The following is a 27,997-nucleotide window of genomic DNA, read 5'->3' as shown; positions in this document are numbered from 1 at the left end:
ATTAACTTGGAAGATGTCAACAAATAACATGTACAGACGTATGTTAACTGGTTGATATCTTATTTAACGTTCTACATCGTGTAATGTGATGCGACGAAAGCTGATGATACAATCTTTTCGACTCGAGGAATGTATGTGTAAGATTATAAAATACACGCGGGCGTGTCTACGCTGTAATGCACACTTGCTGCTTAGGGAACACGACGTGCTTCTGCTTCTCTAAATAAGGTAGTCCGCGCCGTTAAAGTTCTAGAAAAGTTTCGTCGGCCGCGTCCGTCCTCATCCGAAAGGAGTGGCCTCTCTGCGAGATGTCCGCTTTATCGTTCATTACGTGTCCCGGCGGGCCTCGCGTTCCTATAAACCGGTTTCCGGTAAACCGGGCAGTCGCGGAAACGGATTTGGCTCATTTGCCAAGCGGACTTTACGCCCGTTTACGTTACGGTTATATGCGCGCGGCGGATAGGAAAGGCGTGCGAAACGGTCATTCCGCCGGGCGCAAACAGGCAGACTTTAACGATCGGTAATCGGTTTCTCCGGCAGCGCGCGCCGCGCCGGGACGTCCCGGCAAAAAGTTTAATGGCCGAGAAAAAATCACATTAACGATCCCGCCGCCCGTCGTTGCCGTCGCCTTTTCCCCGCGAAAGGCGCTCGCCCGAAGGTCGACCGCGCGAGGCGATGCAAATTATGACGGAGGAAAAAAAAAAGAAGGAAAGGAACAAGTGAGGGTCACGATGATCCCTCGGACGATCCCGAGTAGATTTCGGATGACGCTTCTCGACATTTTAGAACCGCGACGAGAGACGATAAAAAGTATATAATTATATATAACAACAGACGCAAGGATTTAAAAAATATATATTTTTTATAAAGTATGCATATTCACGTATCTCGCATAGAAAGAAAGAATATTTTCTAAATGTTACATGTTGAAATGATATTACATAGCACTAATTTGCTTATGAATAATTTCTAAAAATTTCATTAAGAAAAAAATCTGTTATTATTTAATAATAATTTTCACGAGTTAAAAGAAAAAAAGTATTAAATAGTAAAACTTCAAAAAGAGATCTTCAAAAATTAGAAACTAATATTATTATTATTAAAACAATCATATCTGCGTTTTTCAAATATTCTACAATTGAATATAAATTTTAACTAGATATTAATGTTTAATACTGTTTTTCTGTACAGGCATTTCACTTATGTTTCACACGGTATTAAAAATCATTTAGGTACTTACCTCACACAACTCTTTGATCGACATTCGCCCGACGATTAGCTTCGAAGAATGCTGGATATTTATGCAGAATATAATCGGGATCGAAGAACAAGAGAATTCTATCATGGATTAAATCGGGATTCTTAGGAAGCTTAGAAAATTGCTTAAACTTATTCGATTTAGGTAGGAGAGAATAAAAAAACACGGCGTCGAGCGTACAGTTCAATATACATGCCCTATATTGACTGCGTGTCTAAGTACATCGAATAAGGAATTCGAATCCCAGGATATTTAGCAATTACAGACGTAAATTAGGTGGTGAGATGGTGACTCCTCGCTACGCCGCCGGGCGCCGACCGTCAGTCGCCACCCGTCCGCAAAAAGAACGCTAACTCACGCACGATACACGCACACAAACGCACCCCCTTTCTCCCTCGCCGTATACACCTAGATAACATCAAAATAAATCTATATCTCGCAAATAGCAATAATTCCGATCGAGAGGCTATGTACACGAATGGCGGACTAAAACGCACGCACTCGCTCCCTTTCTTTCGCTCGCACACACTCGCCACTTCTCTCTCTCACACAATAATCGTAATCTAATTACTCCATTTACATACATACAGTTATCTTGCAGCGCAATTTTTTTTTTTAACGCGCAACTACGTCAGAACGATTTCTTTTGTCGCTTGCATAATTGCGAGACCGAGCGGCTCCGCCGAGGCTCTCTGTCTCTCCACGCAGGGAAAATCGCAGAAGTTTTTAGGCGTATAGTTTTTACAATGCTGTCTTCTCTCACGCGCACACATACAAGCACTCGCTCCATTTTGGCGTTTCGCAACCGCCCTTCTCAAGACACGTTCGCGCCGCTGCGCGCCGTCGCTTCTGTTTCCGTGATCTCGCGGAACCCGCGACTCGCTTCGTCGTAGCTTCCTCCTCGACGAAGGGAGCCGCGAGTTGATTCGGATCGATCCAGAGACTGGAGAGGAATATATAAGTGAAAATAAAGATGAAGAAAGTACTTGATTGACGAGATGCAAAGTCTGGAAATGGCTCGCTTTCATACGAAACGCAACTCCGTTTTTCGTTAATCCGAGAGCAGTCACCTGGGATGTTTTCCACACGTCAGCAGCGAGAAAATAAAGTTAATATCTTTTTTTCATTTCTGCTTAAGCAAAAAATAGCGAGTATAAATTTATACGCGTAATGACTCAAAATAAATTATATAGAACGAGTGATCGTTTACGCGAAAAAAAAAACTAGGTGACTATTCTCGGGTTAACAAAATTAGAACAGTCGTCGGAGAGAAAGAGGGATTAATAACACGTCTTCGCCTCTCTCTGAATGTTTCTAAAAATGGCGCGGTCTCTTTACAAATAAATGAAAATACGCGGTGCTGCATGTCCTTTTTGAGTCTACGAGATCATTAAAACGTATTACGTTGCGTCTCGTCGCGGTTTCGCTCGTTACGTACGTTCATCCCCTGTTAAATCGCCCATCCCGGAATCGTTTCGTCGATGTGAAAATCCCGGCTATATGCTGTGACGCAACCGCGGTGCCATACGCCGTTATTCGAAAACGGCGCTTTCGCAAAGAGTGAGAGAGAGAGAGAGAGAGAGAGAGAAAGAGAGAGAAAATAACGGCGGGCGTTGCAGCAGCGGATTTAAACGACCGCGGTGCTTTTGGACCGCGATGCAAATTAAAGGCTTCATTAGCGCCGTCGCAAGAAACGGCGCGTACAGCCCGCGCGCTGACGTCACTCGCGCGCGCGGAGTTATTAGGCGAGAATGCGCATACGCCTTTTCCGTGTACTCGTTTCCACAGCGACCGTGAGTGGCCGCAAGTGGTGCGACGGGGATTAAAAAAAAAAAAAAAAAAAAAAAGAGAGGAAGAAAAAACCGCGGTCAATCGCGGTTTTTCTCGGCTTTCCGCCTCGAACGCGAAAATCCAAAGAAATAAAGTAACGGCGCGAGAAGGTGTTTTATAATTTTCGACACACGTATAAAATATATTCGGTCTTGCGCGAGAGGGTAATTTCAAGTGCTCCCTTTCTCTCTCCCCTCGCGTTAATTTCCTGCGCCTGTGAAAATTCGCCGATCACGCGATTGCGAGAATTGCATTATCGCGGAAATTGTGTCATTGCCAATTGCTCCCCTCCCTCCCCCCTCTCGTAATAACGTAAATAAATATTGCGCGTTAATTACTTTTGGGCTCGGGCACCCCGCCACTCTTTTGAGAATTGCTGCATCGCGCTAATTGAGGAGCGCGCTTTTCGTAAATGCGTGCACGCGCATTTTCGCGCGTTCCCGAAATCGTGCCGCGACGACCGTTGTGGTTCTTTTTTTGCAACATGCGTCAAAATGAGTGTGACAATTTCTCTCACATCTTCAATTGTTCAGTTACAAGTAAAGCTACCTTTGTGTTACACTCGCCGATTTTGTTGACACTCGGTGTGCACTCGTAGAACACAGTTAAAAACCATAGTAGACACGTATTCTTTTTTCTTTTATATCGACAATGGCGATTTTAAGGGAAACTACCCCTTGTATTTATAAGCGCGAGTAATTAACTCGTTGCATTCAATGATAGAGTTATTTTTGAGTTTTCGGAGACGTGTGTGATAACGATCTCTGTCAATGCAAAAATTATATAGAGTTTAAATTGGCGGGCAAAAACATTAAATCGCTCGCGTCCGGACTGAACGAATTTCAAATGACGAACCTTAAAGTAAATCTAAAATCTACGATAATCTTCTATGTTTCCCGAATTACTCGCAATGCGCGATAACGTCAATTTCGCTTACCAATACCGATCATCCAGAATGTGTGCCAAGTACACGCGACCTGAAGAGCTTCCGCAGCAAGCGACGAACGCAGCTGCGCGACTTCCGGTTTTTTGCACGCATTCTCCGCAAAGATACATACTTCTATTTACAAGGACAAGAAGCCTCGGATCTTTACCAGGGTCTCCACATGCCCTCCTCATCCTTGACCGGCTGCTGGCCGACCGGCGACGGGGAGGGCATGCCGACAGCGACCTCGGTGTCCGGGTGACTAGACGGTCTGTCCTCGTGGACGATGGGACCGCCGGTCTCGGTTGATAGACGGACCTGCTGCTGCTGCTGCTGTTGCTGTTGCTGTTGCTGCTGCTGCTGCTGCTGTTGTCGTAGATGATGATGATGATCGACGACGCCAGGATGCGTCGAGTTTCTCGAGCCGGCGGTCTTCATCTTCTTGGACGTGGTGGTGAAGTCGAGCGGCTGCTCCGGCTGTTCCATCCGCGGGCTCTTGCTGGGTTTGAGACCGCCAGTGGGATCCTGCCATTCCTGACCGATATCCTCGTGCGGTCGCTTCACCAGCTTATCGGTAGCCTTGAGCAGCGACATGTTGGTCGCCGCCCAGATCGCCGTTGGCGGATTCGGCCCGATGCTGATGCCGTTCGCCGCGGCCGCCGCCGCCAGCTGCACGTAGTGGCTCGGCAGCAGGAAGACCACCTGGCCGTCCGGCAATCGGGAGGGTATCACCTGCACCACGGAGAGCATGTTGGGATTCTGCTGCGACGTGGAGGCCTGATCGACCGGGAGATTCGACGGATGATGCGGATGATGCGGGTCCAACGTCGCCGGGTTAACCTGGCTGAAGGCGGAGGTCGGCCGGCTGCTGTTGTTGTTCTCGTCGCCGGCGGTGGTGCTGCTGTCCGGTCGCGCCGCCTCCACCATCTCCGGGATCTCGGACTTGATCAGACCGGCCGGCGTGAGCGCGGCGGCGCTGCAATGCGGCCCGACCGGCACGTGGTGGTCCAGCGGGCCCGGGCTCGTCGCCCCGGCCACGCGATCCGTAACGCTGCCCGGACTGCTGCCCAGACCGCTGTCCGGCCGCGAGCCGAGGTCCAGGTCGAGCTCCGACACGCAACTGTCGAGGTGGCGAAGCAGCCGCTGCTTCACCGCCGGGTCCATCGGCGTGGTGTTGCCCGTGATGATGTCCGGCGCATCGAGATAGCGGCTCACCTGAAACACGACAATGGAAAACGTGCGACGTGAGTGATGATGAGTAGTCGTCTCTCACGTCTCGAACGCAGCATCGAAGAGCCTCAGCTCGCGCGTGCGGATGAATCACGCTGCAATAGGTGCAATTTTACGCAACCGCGCGTGCGGGAGAGCGGATGCGAGACGTTGACATTAAAACGGGGAACTCGCGTCGTTCACGCGAGAGCTTCCGAGAGCCTTGTCGCGCGACCGCCAATCTGCGTCAGCCTCCTGCGAACACAGCCTCTACCGTTGGCGAGGGGAGGAAGGAGGAGGGCGATTTTCGCGAGCGGTAACGCCGATAAACAAACATTCGCGCCGGGAAAATATATTGCGCGCTGGAAATTCCGTTCCCCCGACCGCGCGCGGCTGCTGGCTGCGGTATCGCGCGTCAGTCATTATCGACCGCCAAGCGTAATTGAATATTTCGCTCTTTAATCCGCAGTATGGTCGAGTAACGGCGCCGCGTGATTATTTGTTGCCCGGTTACCCCTCCTTTCCTACCGCTCTCTCTCTCTCTCTCTCTCTCTCTCTTTCTCTCTCTGCTCTCCTCGGACCGCGCGACCCGGACGGACCCCTCCCCTCTGCCCTACCCCCTCCCACCCGCGCGGCCTGTAATTTATTTCGTACGTGCCGGCGATAACAACCGGCGCGATAAAACGCTTTTTAACCCGTTGGCCGGGCGGAGCTGCAACGACGACGCAACTGCGAACTTTCCGCGATCGGTATTATCGCCGCGAATCACTAATTAACGCGCGCGCTTAGAGCGGGCCCGCCGCTGATTAACGCGCGGACGGAAGGTAATCGGGGCGGGCTTTTATAACAATGCGCGTTCCGGCGGCGGCGGCTCGATATTTCGCGATAATTAAAGGGGAAGATTGAATTGCGCGCATTAGACAAAAATTTCCCACAGGAACTCGAGCGTGCGAAAAGAAGATTTTTTTTCGTTATATTTTATCGCAAAGTTCGGTTTGTGAATTTTTGCGAACTCGCTTGGCAACCTGTCAAGTATATCGCGAGTGACGATAGCGATTTTTGTAAGAGACGCGCAAGAGACATTTTGTAAAGTGCTTAATAAAAATTACCACGCAGTATTGTAAAACGTTCAAAGGTAAAGCAATTATAATTAGATAAATTTGGCTATCCATTTAAGGTTTTATATATATTGTATTTTGAAAAACTTGTTCTAATAGAATCTAGAATTTTGGATTTCTGGATGGTTCTATACGTCATACCTATGATATAAATGGCATGCCAATTACTATATCGGTAAATTATCAGAATCATTAGATTGAAGATATGCTGCATTGTAAAAAATGTAATGTTTACCTGGCACTTGTTCTATAATTTAAAACAATAAAGATATATATAAAAACAATATTTGGAAACTGTTGAAATTTAACTATACAGTTTAATGTGTGAAAACCATTAAACATATCTTATCGAGTTAAAATATATAAAATATGTATAGATATTAATCAGAGAAAGTCACATAAAATTCTTTGAAATACAATATTGTCCTACCATTATTTTTAATTATTTTAAAAGATAAATTTAATTCTTCAGAAACTCGGGATAGATTTCTATCAGCGTCGCGCGAAGTGCCTCGGCATTTTTACTCGCGAGTTAGGGAGAAATTTGCGAAGCCGTACGTTTAAAAAAAAAAAACTAGGAAATTATATCCGTGAAAGTTACATCGCGCACTTAATCGGCGGCAGGAATATTCCCCCGTGGAAAAAGTCAGTGACGCGCGACGCCCCCTCCCAGCGGCGGTAGACCGGAAGAGGGCCGAATTGCGAGTGGAAGCGCGGCGGCGATTCGGGCGGAAGCGGCGCGATTGATCTCTAATCGCGTAGCGTATCGCGCGCTATATTTCACACGGGCGCGTATCGAGCGCGGGGGCACGTTGGCACGGCGGCGAAACTATCGTCTCGTCGTCGCCGCGCCGCGCGCCGTTGGCGGACAACACTTTCGCGGCGAGCCGCGAACGCGCGAGAGAGCTTTTATGGGTCGCTGCTTCAAAATAAAGCAACCGAATCCTACGCCACCGACGCCACCGCCACCGACGCCGTCGACGCCACGTGCTGGAAAGAGACCGAGAGAGAAAAAGAGAGGGAGGAAGAGAGAGACTTCGGGGGCACGGAAAGATCGCGTATCACGGATAGATATCCGCGAAATGTGGGTTAATCGCGCGCGTGTCAGCAATTAGAAGAGATGGAATTCGCATTTTCGATCTCCCGACTCTACGTGGACGCGTTTCTAGAGAATTACAAAATTAATCTAATATCAAAAAGAGAGAGCGCCATTAATGACGATCGATACTTTTTTTTAACATACGCAAGTGCATTCTAGGAATCGGCTCCTACGTAAAACATTTATGCACGTTCCATGCAAAAGAGAACCCCACACCCCCTCCCCTCCCATCTCTCTTTCTCTTTATGCGCGGGTGGTTTTTGACCTGGTTTTCGTGTGCATCACGTTGTTCTCCGTCTCTCTCTTTCTCAAAATGCATCGCGCCGTTTCTCTATCCCAGGAATACATACATATACGATCGTCGAATCTCTCGACGAATTCGCAGCTTGAGTCCGCCTTCTCAAAGAAAATTCGACGTGGTAAAAGCGTCTGAATAACTTCCGATTAAAATTTCGAATAAGATCTGTTTTCCGAGGGAACCGATTCGGAGAATTTATTAGCGCGACTGCGCTTGCGTCGAGACTTGCTATTTCTCGGAACTCGTTAATCCTTATGCGCTAATGTGCCGATCTGTCGGAGCTTCCGGGAAACGTTGACGCTTCGACGTTTCGCGCGTGTTTCCCGTTTTACTCCGCGCGAGACATTGAGAGGAAACGGAACGGAACGGGCGAAATAGCGTGTTTCGCACGCCTCGCGGAGACGAGCGCGGAAATACATACGATACTTTACACGGGTCGGAGACGAGAGAGATCCCGAGGGAAAGATAGGAAGGACCACGGGCAATGGCAGGACATGTCGCCTCAGTCGACCGCTGGTTTTATAAGACCATAAAGTTTGCTCCGTAGAGATCTCCGTTTCTTCTTTCCTTTTTTCTTTCTTTCTATCCTTTTCTTCCTTCCTTCCTTCCTTCCTACCTCGTATATCACATGTGTCATGATTTCGCCCGCTTAACTCGTCATTCAAAACTTCAGACACGCTCTCCTGACCCTCCACCCTCCCGCCCCCCTTTCCGAAACGAAAGAGTGCTGCGAAATTTGATCGCTTCTTTCTCTGGAATTTATTCGAGAATACTTCTGCAATTAAAATCGAATTTTACGTTCTTGGAGAAAAGTTTTTCACCCTGGAAATTACTTATTTTTTTCTGAATGAAAAAGAAAAAAATATCGAATGAAAAATAACAATATGTTCGAAAGTTATAATTTTTTATACTATTATTATCAAAAGTATCACACATTACATTTTCTAGATGATTGTCATATAATAATATTGGGATAAAAATTTTTGCTGAATTTTAAGATTATCATTGTTTCATATGTGAGTGCAATTTTTATGTAAGCGAGAAACCGTATTAACTTTAATTATTGCTTTTTCTGTGTGAAGAAAGCATAACAAGTGACTATAATTTTTTACACGTTAATTCTTGAGTTTCGCATGCACATAGATATTAAATTATATTATGCGCCAACGTATACGAGAGAGCTGAAGAATTCCGAGGCTATCTATCATTCTAAACCTGATGCCGTGACACTGAAAGAGAACTACCTTCATGTATCAATAATACATTGTGTACACTTTTTACGGTGTTTCGAAGACAATCGGGGAAACGTGTACCAGTGGCGCAAATTTTGCGACATCCTCTTTAAGGAAAATCGCCGCAGTTCCTTCTCTTTATCAATGGGAGATTTCCTTCCACGCAACTTTTTTTTATGATTAAGACACGATCAAGAGTGACAACCGGCTAAGGGTGAGAATCGTAAGCGAGCGCGACATTGCTACCGCAATTCTGTTGCATTGTCCCAAGAATGGTAAGTACTACGGCCGCTTCCTTAAAGAGGATGTCGCGGAATGTTCACGTTGCACGTTTTTCAGCTCGCGGAGCTCTGCCGCTTAACCGCCGTAACGACGGATTCGGCATTTCGAGAAGTCCCTCAATCACTTTACCCAGGCCCTCGAGGCGGAATCCCGATTGCCGCGCGCCTTTATCGCGCAACAGAAGAAATATCCCGATGTCCGTAGCCTTATTCCAGAGCATACATATATGAAATTATAGAGCGTGAGAGCGCACGCGACTGATGTGCATGCACGAGACCTTGGCCTTGACGACCGTCGCCGGCCGTGTCGCGTTGCGTAATTGCACGCGCGGTGAAACATTAATTCGGAATTATATATACAATCTCGAAACTTTTCGATCGGCACACTCGCACACAAGCATACGAAATATAACGCAACGTGGTATATATTTCCTCGATAATTACGCGGGTACAACGGAATGAGAGCACGATTCGGCAAAAGGTTGCGATAAAACGCGAGGAGCAATTTCGTAAGAGTTATGTAACCGCTTTATTACGGCGATCGCTCTTCGACGTACCACGGGGGCGGGGGGGGGGGGAGGGGAGAAAGATTAAAACGCGCTCGCCGAGCGTACGTACGTGTCCTGCCCACGTGCGATTTTTCAACGATAGCAATAAGTCTCCCCTCCCGGCCCGCCGGATCGGTTCTTCCTTTATCTTTATGACGCGGCGTACAGCTACTCGTGTGGGCTGCGCGCATCTTCCCGACGTGGTTGTCGGGTACATCCTAGCGCCGGGAAGTCGGGCGACTTTATCGGCGAGCATTCTGATAAGGCGTTTCGAGCGACAGGTATAGGTGTAGAGCGCGGCGCGCACACGGCCGGGGCGGCTTTGTGTGTCGTGACAAGTCGCGCTTTGTCGAGGCGAGCGAGCCGACAATCGACTCGACGCCTCGAGTTCCGCGGCGGCACGTTTGCTTTTGCTTGCCGCTCGCTCGCTCGCTTGTTTGTGCCGTGCATGCCGTGTCGTGCCGTGTACCAATGAAGATATACGATGTGGAAAGGCCGCGACGTATCGCGGCGTATCGTGCGCGTCGCGTAGGCCGAGGCGGTCGGAGGGGGAAAAAAAATCCGTCACGAGTAATGGGGTCTTTCTGGATGTAGGTAGGCAGGTAAATTGGATTTGCCGCGTGGCGCCGCGATTAACCGGAATGCGCGCGTTACTAAAAGTTCTCTGATTGGAAGGACGGCGGGGTTGCGTAACGGTTTATTAACAACAAGGTGCTGCGAGAGTCTGATGAATGAAGGTTGTATTTTTAATATCGATAGGATTCTGCACGGCAAAACCTCCCGTGCCTTCAACCGTATCTGCACTGTAAAAAATTGCGTAAAACTACAACTATAATAGTAATTTTGAGACTAATTATAATAGTTGTGAATTTCCTCGTGTCTATTATTTTGCAATATACAAGTAAATATAATTTGATTTGTAATAAATTTGTTTACAGTGTATGCACAAGTGTAAAAAACAAATTAAGAAATTATTGCAAAATTTATATGTAAAGTAATATATACATAAAAATAGTGAGTCTCAAAATTACCCGTTATTATAGTTGTAATTTTACAAAAATTTTTTATAGTGTAGTTAAAATTTGTAAGAACCTTGCATTTTTCTTTAAAGTCTGTTTTAATATTATCTAGAAAAAGGTTGTTATATTCAATACAATGTACAATTCTTAAAATTATTATTAAAGGACAAATATTCTATCAAATTGCGAGTAGTTTATCGAAATACGTCGACATACCATTTATCCGTGCAGAGATTGATCTTGGTCGCAATTTCGGCGCCGTGTTCGCGCGCGCAGAAACCGAAAACTAAAGGCACTTTTTCCCCCGCTTCCTCCGGTTCGGGGAGACTACCTGACTCGACAGACCAGAGATCCGACCGCAAGGTTCATCCGGCAAATTCTACGCGGTGGCATTTACGGGGTGTCCGCTTTCAACGAGTTTCCCTCGTTTCGCGACTGGGATATTCCCCGACGAACGAACGATTGGGCTTCACAAAGTCACGCGAGACGACGACTCCCCGACGACAAACCCGATACGTTAGATACGTATCGTCGTCCGAGGAGGAAAAAGGAGGGAGGGACGGAGGCAGGGTGGTTTCGGGTAGGATCCCTCCTTTCCCCCATCTTCCCTTTCCGCCGTGTAACACGAACCAGTTCCGCCGAGTTCTCCGATTACACGCTCCCCGGACGCGCTGGAATTTTTTCGCCACCCTCTCCGTCCCTCCGTCCCATCCTCGGCCGCGGCCCTTCCTCGTGCTACCCCGTGACGAAATTCCGTGCGGAGTATAATGGTAAATGTGACGCAAAACTCGCGTTTTTCCGCGCCGAAGTCGTCTTCTTGTTCTCGAGGACCGACGGGTCCTTCTTTGAAGCTACCGAGAGATATCGATCAGGATTTTCGACCGGAAAAGATATATTCTTTTCAAGCTGATTTTTTTTCCTTTTTCGTATCGTGTGTAAGACCACAATTTCGAATAGTCCGCAAAAGTTGTAACATTTTTCCCGCAAACCTTCGTGAATTATTAAATGCAAAAAATAACATGCTGTCGTTAAATCGAACGTGCTCTTACCTCTCTGGAGCAGTCCTGGTATCCCGCTTTGTACCTGGACAAGCCAGGTTGGGCGAGCGATCTCTGTCGCTGCAGATGCCTGACCGTAAGCTCCAAAATATCAGCTTTCTCAAGCTTGCTGTGCTTGGTGTTCTCCAGGCGGGCGCTGTCGAGGATGAGCGCCTTCAGCGCCGCCAAGGACTGGTTGATCCTTGCTCGCCGTCGTTTTTCCATTAGTGGTTTGTTAGCCTGAAAAACAGAGGGCAAAGAAACGGTCTTTCTTTAGTACGGTCTGATCAACAACCGGCGACCTGTAATTCTCGGACGAGAACGCAACAATTACCCTGCATTAGCTATTCGCATAATTTCAAGTACGCGTTGCTATTACTGATAAACTAGAGACGGAAGCCGTAGCCGAGCGTTCTTTACGTTGACAAGAGAGCCAGAAAGAGAAAAAAAAAAAAATTGGTAATAATTCGAAATAGCTTTTGTCCGAGTTCCTAGCGCGAACCGTTCGCGGCTTAACGACAGTAGGTCAACGTGTTGCCTAGATGCAACACGCTCCTCTACTGTCCCGGCCTCGGAGTGCTGTTTCTTTTTTTTTGCGCTCGCGCGCGCGCGCGCTTCGCGGAAGAGATGATTTACGAGGAGCCGCCGGCGATGAGTGTGACGAGCGAGCGAACGAGACAACGGCGAGAATGACACGGAGCATCCGGGAGAGGAAAAAGAAGGAGCGACAGAGTGGGAGAGAGGGACGAACGTGACCATTGCCGAGTCCAGACAAAACTATCGACAGTATCAACCTATCTCACGTACGTGCTTCCGTGTCTCTCTCTCTCTCTCTCTCTCTCTCTCTCTCTCTCTCTCTCTCTTACTCCCTTAAGCTAGATCCTAACTGGAGTGAGCGCGGAGTAACGCTGGGTGGTCTAGGACGATTTTACGAGGACATTACCGGTTCCAGGTTAACCGTTTCAAGCAGGTTTGAAGTCCGGATAAGGTCCGGAGTTGGGTGAGATCGGCTACTCGTTTTTCTCCTCTCTACCACTTCTTCGGTCGATTTCCATCCCCTCGCGGCACGCGCGTTCTACCCGCTGCCCTTTCGCGTTCTCGCCTCGTTTCCATTTCAGTCTCTTTCAGGAAAGTTCAAACGTTGCTGCTGCCGCTGCTCCGTCGCGCGGCGTCGCCGTGATTGAAATACCGAAGTTCTATCCGCTATGGGAAACGGGAGGGTCTCCCGGCTTCTCGCAGGTCAGCTCCTTTACGAGCGTCCCAACGCTCCGAATAATCTTTCGCTTTTTTTGCGATTCTCTTTCTCTCTCTCGACTGGCTTGCTGGCTCGTTGGCGGTGCCGACGTCGCACATCAAGAGACGACGACGCGGTCGTCGTGCGAGGCAATCTCCGACAACGCGAGACAGACGTACGGGAGGAGTATACACGTCGCGAATGAGAGAAGATAGAGACGTATCAGAGAGCGAAACGGACGGGGGAGGAGGCGAGGGCGTAATTCGAAGACGCGTCGGGTGTCTCACGGGGAGCTCGCGTCAGCGTGCAAATTTATTTCTCGCGCGCAGGTGCCACGCGATAGTTTTGCCGAGCGCGTTAATCGTTAATCTATCGAGACGAGAGGGAGCGTGCGTGCACGCGTGGAGAGGAGAGACGAGAACGGCGATCGCGGAGGCGGACGGAGGATCGCCGCCCGCGAAGGAGGCACAAAAAGCAACGCCGACGTTCCACGCGGCGGAAAGAGGATAGCGTGATGCGAGAGAGAGAGAGAGAGAGATGGTGAGGCTGGACCGGCATAACGACGGTGGCGGCGGTGGCGGCGGCGGCGGCGGCGGCGGCAAAGGCACGTCCGCCGCCGAGGCGGGAGACGACAGATATTCACGGCGCGCGGAGAAGACCGCCGCCGGGGGAGAAGAGAGAGACGGCGAGAGCGGATGAAAAGGAGACGACGGGCATCCCCGTGAGAGATGAAGGTGGCGAGCTACAGAGCGCCACGGAGAGAGCAAGAGAGAAAGATAGAGGGGAGAGGGAGGGGGGGAGAGAGAGAAACAGCGACAGCTACGAGCGAGATGGAGATCGCGAACAGAAGCGACGTGTGGAACGACGAAGACGGGCAAAGTCGGCTCTAACGAGAAAGGGGGACGGAGGGGAAAGGGGAGAGGGATTGCGAGCGTGACAGAGGCGGAGATGGTCGGCGAGAAGGATAACAGGCGTAAGGACGCGTGCGGAGCGCGCGGGGTGCCGCAGATACGTCGAGAGCGGCGAAGAGTAAGCCGAGAAGGAAGAGGAGGAAGAGGAGGAGGAAGGGGAGGAGGAGGCTGGGGAGGGAAGACGAGGCGAAGTCGGCGCGCGGTGCGTTCACACGGGAGCGCCGCGACGGGTAAACAAACGAGCGAGCCACCGCGCGGCCATGCGTATTCGTGTGCGTTCGTGCGTGTGTGTATTCGCGCGCGCGTGCACGCGCGTGTCATCGCCGCGCTGCCGCCGCCGACCGTCGCGTCCTTCTATTATTACGAGAGAGGCGCGCATGAAGGGCGGCGGTGGGAACGGGGGGGTGAGAGACGCGCGCGTCTCTCTGTCGACGATGGACCTCTCTCGCGTCGGGCCTCGCTCGCTCCTCTTACGTGTGTAGATATGCGTGCGTGCCTGCCTGCGGGTGAAGCGAGAGAGGAATTTTGTAATAGAGGCGTTTAAATTACGCCTCGGTGATTCGGAGGCTGAAACTGGGTCGTCGTGAACCATTTGTTCTCTCTCTTCCTTTTCCTTTCCCGCCTCGATTCAGTTTCCCCGAACGAGAGAGCTAAATGACGCTCGGGATTCGAAAAAGCGTCGATCGTCAGGGGGAGAGTTGAGGAGTCCTTCGTGATTTTCCTCCGTTAAATTTTTATTAATCAAAGACCGACCCCGATTACCACGAGCAAGCGCGAATCATTTGTAACGTTGAATCTCGTTTTCCTCGCTCGCCTTTTTAATATATAAAGAACATCAATTAGTTCTTACAGCAGACTTCTCCCCCTTCGAACAGGATAATTCTTTCTCGAGACTTCAATTCCGCCGCTTCTCCGATAACCACCGAAAAGTTGTGGCTCCCAAGACAATTCCCGCGGAGCGTCGTGCGGCTTTCTTTCAGCCTGGGTGACTTAGAAAGATAGGCGCCGTGCACGCGCGCGCGCACGCTCGCGCGCGGAAAAAGAGAAGGGAGATAAAGGGGACAAGCTGCGAGCGCGGCGTGACGGCGTGACTTTGACGGTGCCGCCGATTAGCGCGTTACGCGCGATAAATCACATTCTTGTTGTTTGCGACTTCGCGTCACGTACGGCGACGGCATTGTGAATCAGCACCGACGTGCAAAGCACCTCGCGACTCGTCGGAATTTTTTTTCCTCCGGCCAGACTGTTTTAACAATAGTCATCGCTAATAATGGGTCGGTCACGGTCATTTTTTCGGTGCACTGTGCACGTCGAAGCTAAAGCCGCGCTTCAGAGGTAGGTCTTTATTAACATGTGCAGATCTATTGTCGTAAACAATGTCGCTTTCATGTGCAACACACGAGGAATGAACATCTTTAATCGGAAAAATTTGTGCCCATCCCAACCGGAATATCAATCAAATATTTGATTGATACAACTTTCAAATTTTACTTTTCTAAACACTCGCTAAGTTAATTTTGTCAAACGATTGATTATATTATTATGTTTGACAATATACTTTTAAGTATTTAAAAAAACTAAAATATTGACATATTATTTTCAACATTTGCTAGCTCTAAAATCGGTTTCGGTGATAATAAAGGCGTGATGGAATCTAATTTTCAAGAAAATTCGGTGGCTCGAGTCGGTTCCGTTTTTGATTCTGGAAACGTGATAATCACATGTCCGTCCATTGCATTGTCGTATTCGGGCACGTCCGTCGTCGCCTTCGCCTCGCGTATGATAAATCGATTAAAATGCGCGAATTAACGGCAACGGGCGACAGGTAATTAAGCCGGGCATAACGTTGATCCGTTAAGTGCCGTCAATTAAACCGTTGCCCGACGACGACCGGCATCCATTGCGTTTCTCTTCTGCCTCTTTCGTTCCTTTCCTCTTTCCCCATCCATCAGTTTCGAAATCCTGCGAGGCTTTATCGCCCCTATTAGCTCAACGTCCTTTGGAATTCTTTTAAACACCATTCCGACCCAGCAGCAGCGATAATTTGACGACGCGAATAAAAAATTTCTTATCACGTAAAGAGGAAAGAGTTCTTGACAAAACGTGCGAAATTCTTACGTGTTTATATAATAGATATTGTTCGATTAATGTACGAGTCTCGCACTTTAGTCTATTGACCGCCGCAGCTCATAACTCTAGGTAGATATAAATATCGATTAAAAGTTTGAAAGTGTTAGTGGAATCTTTTGTATATATTTTCATTCATAGTATCCGCCATTTGCCAGGCTAATTGCCTTGCTCGCTCCGACTGTTTACCAGACTACATGAATGATCGAAGGAATTAGGTCTCCAACTCGAGAGAAAGATAATCGCGCGGAAGTAGGGTAAAAAGTTAAAATTTAAATCTTATAATTTTTATCACTGCACATCTCATGGACGAAGTAAAGATAGAGCGTGGAAAAAAAAAATATGCTCGCTATACGTAGGAGCGTAAACGTACGTTATCGATCCCTCTGTCGGCTCATCGATATCGTATGTCTCTCTTTATTATTTAAAATACTTTTTGTTTAAAACGAGAGAAGGATTTTGAGAATTCCAATTGCGAAAAAATAAAACGTTTTCAACGGCTGAAATTCCCACGCGGTTAAGTTACGTTACTCGTGACGCGCACGTCTTCCGCCGCGAATCCACTCCGCGTAATAAAGACGAGTGGCACGAAGTTACGCCCTTTCGTCACCGCGGAAACTTTCCTAATGGGAGGCCGCCGCCACCGCCGTCACCTCTCGCGCGCGCTGCACGTACACTCTCTCGCACGCAACGTGGATCACCTTAAAAGGGCACCCAGCCGCATTTGACGCACGCGTGCACCGCGGGCACCGCGCGCGAGTACTCACGGAGTACTTGGAATTTCGTCCTCTCCGCGCGTCACGCGACGAGGCCGCCGCGCGTTAATCCACGCGCGTTTGTTCCCGCGATTATTTTTATCGCGCGACGCTTTTCCGATAAGAATGCGCATACGCTACCTGCTGTTCAGCGCAAAAGGAACGATGCTAACGTCCTCGCGGACGAAAAATTCCAAACGTACGATACGGAGCGTGGTCTTTTAGATCGCACGCGTGATCCCTGCGTGGTTGGTTCTCTAAACCAGGCGGATTAACTGGCTAAACCGAATTACGGCTTTTTGAACGACGCCGACCGCGCGCGCGCGGGGGCGTCCGGACGATCTGTATGATAACCGCTCGTAAATACGTCCAATTACCGCAAATTGGCGTCACAAGGCTCTCCGACACGCACCGTTCGTGCCGCTACGTGCCCTTGCGACCCGCCGCGTTTCCTCGACGGCGTGGCAAAGAGAGACAGAGAGAGAGAAAGAGAAAGAGAGAGGCAAGGAAATGCATTTGTCACGTGCTCTTTCCAACGGTTACAATTTCGCCATATAATGGGAATTCGAGACGAATCGATGGTACGACGACCGCCCGTTTTTTAGACTCGTCGTCCGTTCCGCTAGCACGTGGAATAATATATTAATTACGTAAAGAAGAATTATGCATACCAAGCGAGATACGATCTGTTCTAAAAAAAAAAAGAATGAGTATCGATATTTTATCATTCCCGACGATGTATTTTAATCTCGCCCGTTGGCACGCGTATCTCGCGCGCGCTTAATGACCCAATCGGGTCCGTGTATGCGCGTCGCGTTTTTGTTGCGATTTTAACGACGCGTCCACGTGGAGAGAGATATCCGTTTTATGCCTTATATCTATCGCCGCGCGCGCGTTTCTTTTTTTTTTACAATCCGGAAACGTACGAAGGTCGGATCTCCGAAATCCGCGATTCTCTCGGAATCAACCCAGTTCGCAGAGATCAGAGAGAGAGAGAGAGAGAAAGAGAGAGAGAGAGAGAGAGAGAGAGAGAGAGAGAGAAAGAGAGAGAGAGAGAAAGAAAGGAGGAAGGATCGAAAGTAACGGCGACTCATCGTCCCCCTTTCCCCGCGAGTTTTAATCGCCAACTTTTCCCAGTCTCTCCCGGAGTAGCTGAGATCGCAATTTTATCACTTCCTTTAACGTTCTTTACAATTCGATGTATACGAGAAGTAAATTTTACATAATCTTAGCGATTTCTAATGAAATCTGGAAATGGTTGCGTAATATTTGTAACATTGCACGAAAGATAATCAGTCTTACGAAGACCCCAGTTCTGAAAATAAAACTTTACATCTCCTCCAAAGCAAAAAGTACGTTTTGATACGCAAGTTCAGTGGACTAAAATTGCAATTGCGATTGTGAAAGGAATGCATCGCGACAGAGAAAAAAAAAGAGCGACAGTTCTTCACCAAGAGAAATTCTGTAATGCAGTTTTTTTTTCTTCGGAGCGACACTTTCGTGTTTAACGCTTTCCGTATACCCGAAGGTTCGAACTGACAAATCAGCGAATTCTCACGTAGGGGCTCGTGGACGGCCGGCGAGCGCGGTTGTGTAAACGACGCACGTGTCCAGTATCGGGTTCATGTCACGCCAGCGGACTTACGATCGCAGATTAAGCGCGCGGAAAGTAGGGTGAGTGTGTTGCGTCGTTCTGACGCGCTGTCGCGTGTACTGCGTCGCACGTACAGGGGGGTGCGGGAATCTCGCATCCCCCCACACCGCGGGGAAGGGGGAGAGGGCGACTGTGTTTTTCTCCCCTTTCATTCTTAAAATCTGTGATTAAATTATTTCGACGCACGCGCGCTGCAATTTCTATTCTCTCCCTCTCTCTCTCTCTCTCTCTCTTTCACACACGTGCGTTCTTTCCTGTACATTTTCCGCGATTAACGTTTTATCAGCGCTAATGTACCGTTGATACCGAAAGCGACAACAATGTGCGAAGGGGAAAAATCGTTCTCTCGTCCTAGGGAAGTAGAACAGGTTTTAAATCGGGAAAGCTATCGAAAGACACGCTAATACTACTCGATACTCACTCTTCGTCCGTCCGAATGTTTTGGGCTCGGGCTGAGACTGGGACTGGGGCTCGGTACCGGGCTCGGACCCTGATGCACGGCCTGCTGCTGATGCTGATGGTGGTGGTGCTGCCTGTGGCTACTGCCGGCTGATTTCTTCTCCTGATGCCTCAGCGAGTGTAGACGCGCGGTCATCTTAGCAGGCCGCGACGGCCCTCGGCACAGATCGCAACACCCTACGTGATTGGCTGGACTGAACGGCCGAGGCTCTCAGCATCTCGCGGCGGCCTGCGACGGCGAGACCAGACTACCACCACCGCTTTCCCCCCTCGCGACTGCTGTTGGCACCGGCGATGATTTACGGCGGGCTAATCACTGTTTCACCATGCCCTCGAGACGGAGAGTGAAGGAGAAAAGGAGGGAAACCGATAGGCGAAGATCGACCGTTAACTTTCCTGTCCGTTCGCTCGGAAGAAAAAACCAACGACCGATCGGCCCGACCGATCGACGATGATTACCTCCTGTCCTACCCGACGACGAGCGATTGTCCGAGCACAAGCACACAACACACACACATACACACACGTGTCCAGAAGGGAAAGAGAGTCCCGCGAAAGTTTACGCCACCCCAAGCGGCTGTACACCGGCGCACACACCGCGCCACGTGGTTAGCCACGCGTCGCCGACGACCACTTGTCACTCACGGGGCGAAACGGCCGCGAGACGCGGGCCACCCCCTCGTCCGTTCCTCGAACCGATTCTCGTTCCAACTTGTCGTCCGTCCGTCTCGACGTCTGTCTCTCACGGGCCGCGGAGGTAGCAGTCGATAGACAATCCAAGCGCACACAAGTAGTTCACACAAGTTCTCGCGCGACTGACGTGTGAGTAACGTTCAACGCGTCCGCGCGCTTTCACCTGATTCTCTGACAGCACGCGTGCTCCGAAGGGCGCCCCTGTCAAGTTCGTAATCGTTCGACGTCTCTATCTCTTTCTCTCTCTTTCGGAAAAATCTTTTCTCCGAGATAATTTGTTTGCGTCAATTTTCAAAAAAGAAAAAAAAAACGCGGGTTTACTAGCGCGGAATCTGTGCGCAACGTGGGGGAAATTCACCCTCGTGCGTCTGAACGCGCAAGGAACTGGTGTCGATCCGTCACTGTGTCAACGAGATACGCGACGACAAAAACACACGCAGCGCGTGCAGCCTGACTCGCAGAGAGACCGTAGTCGTCGTCCGCGTGTGCTCGCACAACGAGCGACGGTGACGGACTGTGAGGCGGCGAGCGGTAGCTGGCGGCTGTACGCCGCGGCGAACTTGGCGCGCCGAGGCCGCGCGTCGGCTACAGGGGGCGACGAGAGAGAGAGAGAGAGAGAGAGAGAGAGAGAGAGAGAGAGGGAGGAGGGAGATCCCCGCGCGTCGTGGTTGGTCGTGCGTGGGGCGGGGGATACTGGAGCACGGATGGCTTGCCGTTCGGCGTGGCGCGGCACGGCACAACACGGCTCGGCTCGGCGCGGCTCGGCTTGGCGCGGCGCGGCGCGGAGCGGCGTGGCGCAACGCGACGCGGCGTGGCATGGCGAGGCGAAGCGAAGCTAGGGGTAGGTGAGGCGCGGGGCGAGGAGCTCGCGGGCGGCGAGACGAGGCGAGAGGTTCGGCTCGACACAGCGTGGCGCGGCGCGGCGCGGCGCGACGGAGGATCGTTCGGAAGGCTCGCTTGCCTGCTCACGCGCGCCCTTGCCTACGGCTACGTGCGGTCGTCTCCTATTCCCGTCCTCCTCCTTCTCTTTCTCTCTCTCACGCACGCCCGCCTCGCTTGCGGCCGTGTCCTCGTCGCGCGCCACGTCGTGCCTCCGTCTCTCTCAGGGCCGTTTTATTGCCTAGCCACCGTGAAGCGGCGTCGAAGCAGGAACCGATTTGGATATCAGTGGATCTTTTTCTTCGCGCGCGCTCTCTCTCTCTCTCTCTCTCTATTTTTTTTCTATTCCCCTTTCTCTGTCTCTTCCTTTTTTTTAATCGATGCCTGGTTCGACTGCACCCCCGTCCCTCCAGTTTCAGGGTAAATGAGAATTAAAACTCGCCGCGCGCGGCTAAATGCGTTTATGTTCACGGGATGAATATCGCGCGAAAGATAGCCGTCTCCTCTTTTTTTTAATTGTTACGTGAGACTCTGAGAAGTGTACGCAGTTGATCGCGTTATCTGACAAAAAGTTTCGATATTCGTTTATTTTTATTTAATTATCAAAAATACGTATATGTGACACAAAAGTTTGATATATGCAAAAATACGTGAGGAAAAATATAATTCGTATGCCAAGAAGAGCGCTCAATTTTAGTTTTCTTTCTTTCAATTAATCATCTTATCTTTACAAAGAATATTTTTACTACAGTCTAATGTTTTTGATAATAAATTTATACGTGAAACAATTAATATTTACCTGAAATCAACTTTTGTGCACAGAAAAAAGTATATACTTGAATATCATTTAAATATCACTTATTTCAAACATTTCAAAAGTTCGTACACCTACGAATCTATCATTATAAGTCATCATAAGTATAAAATTTATCCCAAATATATTCTCAATTCTACTAATTTGATGATAATTTAATCAAGAATATATTTAAATTTTAAAAATCTTGCTTGTTATTTTGTTTTGTCTTCGATACAATTTAATAGCATGCTGCAAAAAAGTATTAATTTTTACATATATTTATATACATAGTAATTTTTGTAAATCCGTGACGAGCATGTTTTAAAACGAGTGTCGAGAAAAAATTCTTTGTTAAAGTCTTATCAACTCTTAATAATTTACGAAATCAAGTGTGTGTGTGGTCAGAGGCGCAATAAATTTTTGTTTCAAGTTTACGATCGGCGCACAAGTTTTTCCGCTTGCCGGGCGATTACCCGCGGAATGCGTCGCTGACATTTAGCGGATATCGATCTACGCATTAACGCGAATGGTAAGTCGCGTGCGATTCACTGGCTGGTAATGCCACCAGGCCATGAGAAAAAAAAAAAAAGACCAGTCGTTTCTACGCATCGCGCGGCGCGGCACGCGATAAGGATCGTCGGGTTCCGCGCGCGCGTCGGCCTTTAATCTCCCCGTCTCGCAATGCGCGCGAAAAGTCGACGGCGACAGCGACGCGGCGGCGGCGGCGGCGGCGGCGGCACGTCGTGTGCGACGAAACGACCGCAAAAGAGTAGGAGGGAGGTGAAGTGGAGGAAGAGGAGCGCGAAAAACGCCGAGGCGACGGGCCGTGGTCGGTAGGCAGGCGAAAGGGGGACAGGGGGAGAGAAAGAGAGGGGAGGCGGGAGAGGCGGCGTGGCGCGGTGGGAGCTCAAACCGTGCCGCCGCTCGGCTCGTCGAAGCGATGAGCCCTCGGGGCCGCGGTCGTTCCCGCGGGGAACGGGGCACGGGGAAACGAGCGTGACGTGAGAAAGAGAGAGACGCGCGCGGGTGGCGCGGCGAGGCATGCGACGGAAAGCCGTGAGGGAGCGAGACGGCCTCGCCGTCGTCGGCACGCGCGCCACGAAGCGCGCGTTACCCACACACACACACACACGCACACGAGCACGGCGTAGTCAAAGCGTGCGTGCGTGCGTGCGTGCGTGCGTGCGAACGAGATCGTACGCGAGGCCGTGCGTATCGCGCGCGAATGTATAAGTGAGCGAGCGAGCGAGCGAACGAGCACGCACGCTCGTCCGGTCCTCCGATACGTCGACGTGCGCCAACTAAAATCGCGGAGTTTCGAATGAAACGGTCATTATTTCGGCCCGCGTACTTTTTGATTGCGCCGAAGGGTGAGAGGAGGCAGGGGAGGGGGATGGGAGAGATAGCGCGCGTCGCGACGCGCGAGGACGATTAACGGCACGTTCATGGTAGGTGCTCCGTGTAATGTAATGAAGCCGCGCGCGAAATATCGGATCCCTCCCGCCCTTTCGAAAAATAGAGGGATAATTAAATCGTTTAATTAAATGCTTTCATATTTGCGTCGCATTATTTATATAGGAAACCGCGAAATGTGTGAATGCGCTTTGTAACGGTGGTTGATTTTGTTGATGGTTGATCGTGGCTTCTGGCATTTTAAATCTTACTTAGTAATTTTTTATAGAAAGCAATAGAAAGTGAATAATGGATCTTGGTGAGATATATATGTTACATGACGAAGACTCAATATTTATATCGCAAAAAGGCAAGGGAGATTTATGTATAGAGCGCGAAGAAAAGTTTATTAGCATATAGGATGACCTGGTGATCACAGTACAACCGGAAATAAATGTTATAACTCTTGAAAAAAATTATATTAAAGAAGTAGAGGAAAAGTTTTTTCGTGTAGGACTTTATTTTCGAGAAAATCGTCTTTAAAAGTTAGTCAATGTGTATTCTTACCTATTGGAACAGCTTGTATGTAAAAGATAATCGTAGCGCAAAATTCTGAAACAAAAGTCTTTATGTAAAATCTGAAATTCCTGAATCTCCGAATTGAAGGAGGAAGTAATCTACATGGCGGCAAAATTTTGGATAAGGACTACTTTTTAAGTGTCGACTGGCTGCGCGTGTGTTCGCGACATTTAATGAAACTAACACATCTGCAATTAGAAAAGGAAACGCACTGTCCCAAATTGCACATGGAAGAGTTTCTTTCACTGTCACCTGAAAATTTGTAAGAGATGCAAAATTATATTAATGTATCGTTCATTAGTACGATTAGTCCGACGTGTTTTTCGCGTTCTCGCGGGAAAAACGCCTGTTTTTTTTTTCCTTTCCCTGTCGCCCCGTGCGCGGCCAGCCGCGAGTTTCGGAGCCGGAGCCGATGCGAAAGGAGGAGCGGAATCGGCGAGCGAGTTTTTAATTTAAAACCCGATGCGCAACGCGTACGTATACGTTGTTACCGCGCTCTCCTCGTCGCCTCGTCGCCTCGTATCGACCCCCGGGGGCATCGATAAGCAACGGCACCGCCGTGCATCGCGGAGTCACGGCCGAGAGCGAAGGGGGCGGGGATATTTTTCATCGTGCCTCCGCTGCGCGCGTCAGGAATAATAGCACCCGCGGTTCGTATAGCTCCGTATCGGGGGGGGCTCTCTCCTAGTTAGGTGCGCCTTCGAATAAGGAGGCCGCTTCTTCTCTGCTCGTTGAGACGCTCGTCTCTCTCTCTCTCTTCTCTTCCTCCTCTTCTCTCCCTCGCGTCAACATCCCTTTTTCGAGGCGAGGCTGGAGCTTGCTCGCGTGCTGCTGCCTCGCGCTCGCTTGCGGGATAGTCGAAGATGGAAGATCGCACGAGAGATTCCATGAACGCGAAAGGTCGCTCTGATGCGTGAGAAGTAGCCGGGTAAGAGGAGAGAGAGAGATGAGGAGAAGGACGGACTCCTTACGCACGCTGGTGGTTATTCGCAGTGGTTCTCGTACGCGCTCGTCGCGCCGACTTTCTCGCCGATGAGAGAGGAAAACCTCTCTTTCTCTGTAAGTAATCTCGCCTACGTCCTCTTCAGAATCCGGAAGCAATCGCGAACGCGATATCCGAAGACGGTGTGTCGTCGAGGAGGAAGTAACGGAATGGATTCCCCATCCTCGTCGAGGGAACGTCACCTCGAATCGTTTCCTTCATACATCGCTTTATAATTATCGCGCGCGCGCCTTCCGTGAGATTTGCGCCCGCGACGTCACGGAAAGAAGAACAAAAAGAAAAAAAGCGGCTGATTCGCCGTCGTCGGTCGTCAGAATCCGATAATTCAAATGAAGCTGCATTAAAAGCAACGCGAAGAAACCCGGAGAACGGAAGTTTCGCGTTTCCGCGAGAGATAGAAGAGCTCGTCGTTGTCGTCACAGGCTCCGTCTCGTATCGACGACGGGACTTTACGACAAGTAGAAAATCCTCGGGATTCCCCGACGTTCGCTTCTTTCAATCGCGCGCCTCGATCTCCGTCCGATCGATGGGATTTAATCCCGCGGGCCCGCTCGACTTGTTAATATGTTAATTATAACCTTTTGTACTTATCCAATTGCCGACCTTCCGTCTTACCCTCCCCTACGTCTGGCTACGTAACTGTAAGCGATACGGCTCGTCGGATCGAATCGAAAAAAGTCGCAGCGGGTGATCTCTCGCGCGGCAAAGCCCTCCCCCCTCCCCCGCCTCTCCCTCCTTCATCCTCTCAAGCTCGCGCAGCACAGCTTGATTTACGACGAAAACTTTCGGGACACGCCGTAGGCGGCCGGCGCGGTGGCGGCGGCGGCCGCGCGATGACGCGGAGAGTCCATCCCACTGTGGGAATCCCACACAAGGCAAGGCTCGCACGCCGCGCTGGTTAGATAGATGGACATATATATACCTACATACCGCGCCTCGAGCCAGGCTCGCCGCTGTGAAACGTGCCGTCTGGAACTCGCTTGACCGCACCTACCGGGTGTCGCCGGGAGAACGGAAGGTATTCGCGCGGAAAACGCTGATGTTTGACGTCGCCAATCCCGACGTGTAGGGGAGAATTATAAAAAAAAGAACGTAGTTTTTTTTAAAATTATGTTTTCTATTTGATATCGATTTGTGATGCAAATGAACGTTGGAAGTTATAGCTTAACGTTTTCTACGCCTATTATTATATGACGTTTTATACTAACAAGTTAATTTATTATAAATTTCTTAGCAATACGCTGTAAAAAGTATTGGTTAGATAACTCTGGTTGTCTTGATAAAAACATATGAGGAATTATTAACTAATACTGATTTTATTAATAATGTATCAAGGAATCAGATATTTAATATTAATAAGTAACAATAATGGAAAAATATGAAACGCCGCGATAAATAATCTAGTACGCAATCAACAACTCGCCCCCGTGTGCAAGCACGCGCATGTGTTTTAAGTTTAAAATATTTTTTTCGCGAAGACACCCCGAAGGAACAACGCTATCCGAACAATACGTTTGCTCGTAAGTTTTCCTCGCGGCTCGGCGCGTTACTCGATTTTAACTGATATTAATATTGCGGGTGTGCGTTACACCTACGCGCGAGAATGACGTCAACGTTAATTTCACCGATCGAGAATTTCCTGCCATCAACGTCTAGGCCAAGCTGTACGAATTCAACGCTAGATATATCGAGCTAATTCGCAAACGTATAAATCTCACGTAAAAAAAAAAAAAATGTATTTTCGTACGGTTTTCGTGTCGCAATTAAGAGAAATACATTTCACTCGGGGATTATTAGAATTCACGTCGGGGTTCAGTATTGTAAATCATAAGCTCTGGCTCGTAAAGAGACTGATTTTAGAAAATCTCTTTCGATTTAATCCGCACAGCGTCAATTGATCAATTTATCCGTTTTGCAAATTGTTCCACTCTTAATTTTCGTTTTTTTTTTTTTTAATTGGGCACGCATCTATTCTATTCTAATCGATTCGAGCAACATTTCTAACAATATCTCAAATACTTGGTATTAACACGTAAAAAAAAAAAAAGATTTCGGCGCGGCTCGTCGGCGAGAAAACGCTCATCTTGCCGTATGCACGCGTATCCCACCTATATATAAACCACCTACGAAGTGCGAGCACACCGCCACACATAACGTACACGTATCCGGATCGCCGAGGAACCCACTCACCAACGTCAAGCCCATTATTCTCGCAGACGCTGGGCGGTCGGTTGGTCGGTTGGTCGGTCGGTCGGTCGGTCGGTCGGTCGGTCGCTCTCGGAAAGCGCGGAACCGATACCCGACGACGAGAGATGTACGAGGAGGAGGAAGAGGGGGACGGGAGCACGGCGTGTAGACGTCGGAGTAGTAGCCCGCGGGGCAAAAGCGGCCGAGAAAGGCGAGAGGCTATTTTGTCCCGCGGCGAAGACCCGCAAGAGCTCTTCGGCGACGAGGCGGTCGGTGAGAAAAAGGAGAAAGAGGACGACGGGAGGAGGGGTGAGGGGGGAAGGGGTGACGAGCGAGAAGACGGTGGTAGCGGGCGCCGCGGAGCGGCGAAGAAAGAGGGAAAGGCGTTCCTGAGCTTTTTGCGTGCCGCGCCACGCCGCGCCGTAACGCGTCGTGCCGCGCCGCGCCGCACCGCGTCACGTCGTCACGCCGAGCCACGCCGCCGCGCCGCGCGGTTAGATCGTGCGGCGCGCGCGCGCGCGCGGCGACGGCTAGGCCGAGGCGCGCCCAGGCGGAACTGCCAAGGCCGTGTGCCGCCGCGTATGCGTGTTGCGTGCGCGCGTGTTTGTGCGCGGCGACACGCTCGTGTCGGGCGTGTCGTTGACGGTGGCGGTGCACGACCTGCGAGGTGACGGAGCGAATTCACGACAGCGGCGGCGGCAGCGGCGGCGGCGGCGAGACATTACGCACCACGCGAGAGACGAGGCTCATTAGCGCCGTGCTCTCTCCTTCCTCCCCGTCACCCTTTCTCACCGCTTTACTCGCCGCGCGCACGATAGGGGAGTGGAAACTGGTGTAACGCAAGTGCGTGACCTCGCTCCTTCAGCGCGTGAGAATTCGACCGGCGTCTTTTACATAATTACATAATCGCGATCACGCGTCTATCTATCTGTCCATCTATCTCTCTTTCTCCCGATTACCGATTTTGAGCGACCTGAAGTAAAAACCAGCGGCGCAGCGACTGCTCGCAACGACGGCCTATTGTCTCTGTCGCTGCATCTGGAAGATGTTTCCCCCCCTTTTTTTTTCATGTCCAATTAATCGAACGCTCGCAATAATTTACATTTCCCTTCCGCTCCATTTTTCATTGTGTCATCGAGAGCTGGCTCGCGGGCGCATGTATACGCGACTCAAAACCGTGTAAACCATCCGGCGTTTGGTTTATCACGTGCACCCACACACGCACGCACACATACACGTGCGCGCGTATCGTCGCTGACGAATGCGTCTCGCCGCTTTTTCCTCGTCGCGGGTGTCGTGTGTGCCGTCTCTCCTCGCTTCCTCTTTTTCTCTTCACGCTTGAGTCGCGGGATCCGGGACCCCTTCGGCGGAATAACAAGCAATTGCAACGAGAGCGTACGAGTGTCACCTGCATTTTCAGAGAGCGCTCGGTTTCATTAGCTAAAATGTTATGAAAATTCTCGCTTAGCGTACT

At 49.8% G+C, this 27,997-nt stretch overlaps 2 protein-coding genes across 2 annotated transcripts in view; one reads left to right on the top strand and one right to left on the bottom strand.

The window, feature by feature from the left end:
- Window positions 1-27,997, top strand: part of LOC118647905 — a 72,915-nt gene that overhangs the window by 11,753 nt on the left and 33,165 nt on the right. The gene's annotated exons all lie outside the window — the stretch shown is intronic.
- On the bottom strand, window positions 1,436-20,203 carry LOC105830090 (protein deadpan). Its single transcript, XM_012669241.3, has 3 exons — window positions 18,957-20,203; window positions 11,867-12,094; window positions 1,436-5,228 (listed from the first exon to the last, which is right to left on the bottom strand). The coding sequence occupies exons 1-3, from the start codon at window positions 19,128-19,130 to the stop codon at window positions 4,179-4,181; spliced, it is 1,452 nt and encodes a 483-aa protein (XP_012524695.2). The 5' UTR covers window positions 19,131-20,203; the 3' UTR covers window positions 1,436-4,178.

The sequence above is a fragment of the Monomorium pharaonis genome, chromosome 11 (genome assembly GCF_013373865.1).
Source record: "Monomorium pharaonis isolate MP-MQ-018 chromosome 11, ASM1337386v2, whole genome shotgun sequence".
NCBI lineage: Eukaryota > Metazoa > Arthropoda > Insecta > Hymenoptera > Formicidae > Monomorium > Monomorium pharaonis.
This window is presented reverse-complemented; position numbering and strand designations above follow the sequence as displayed.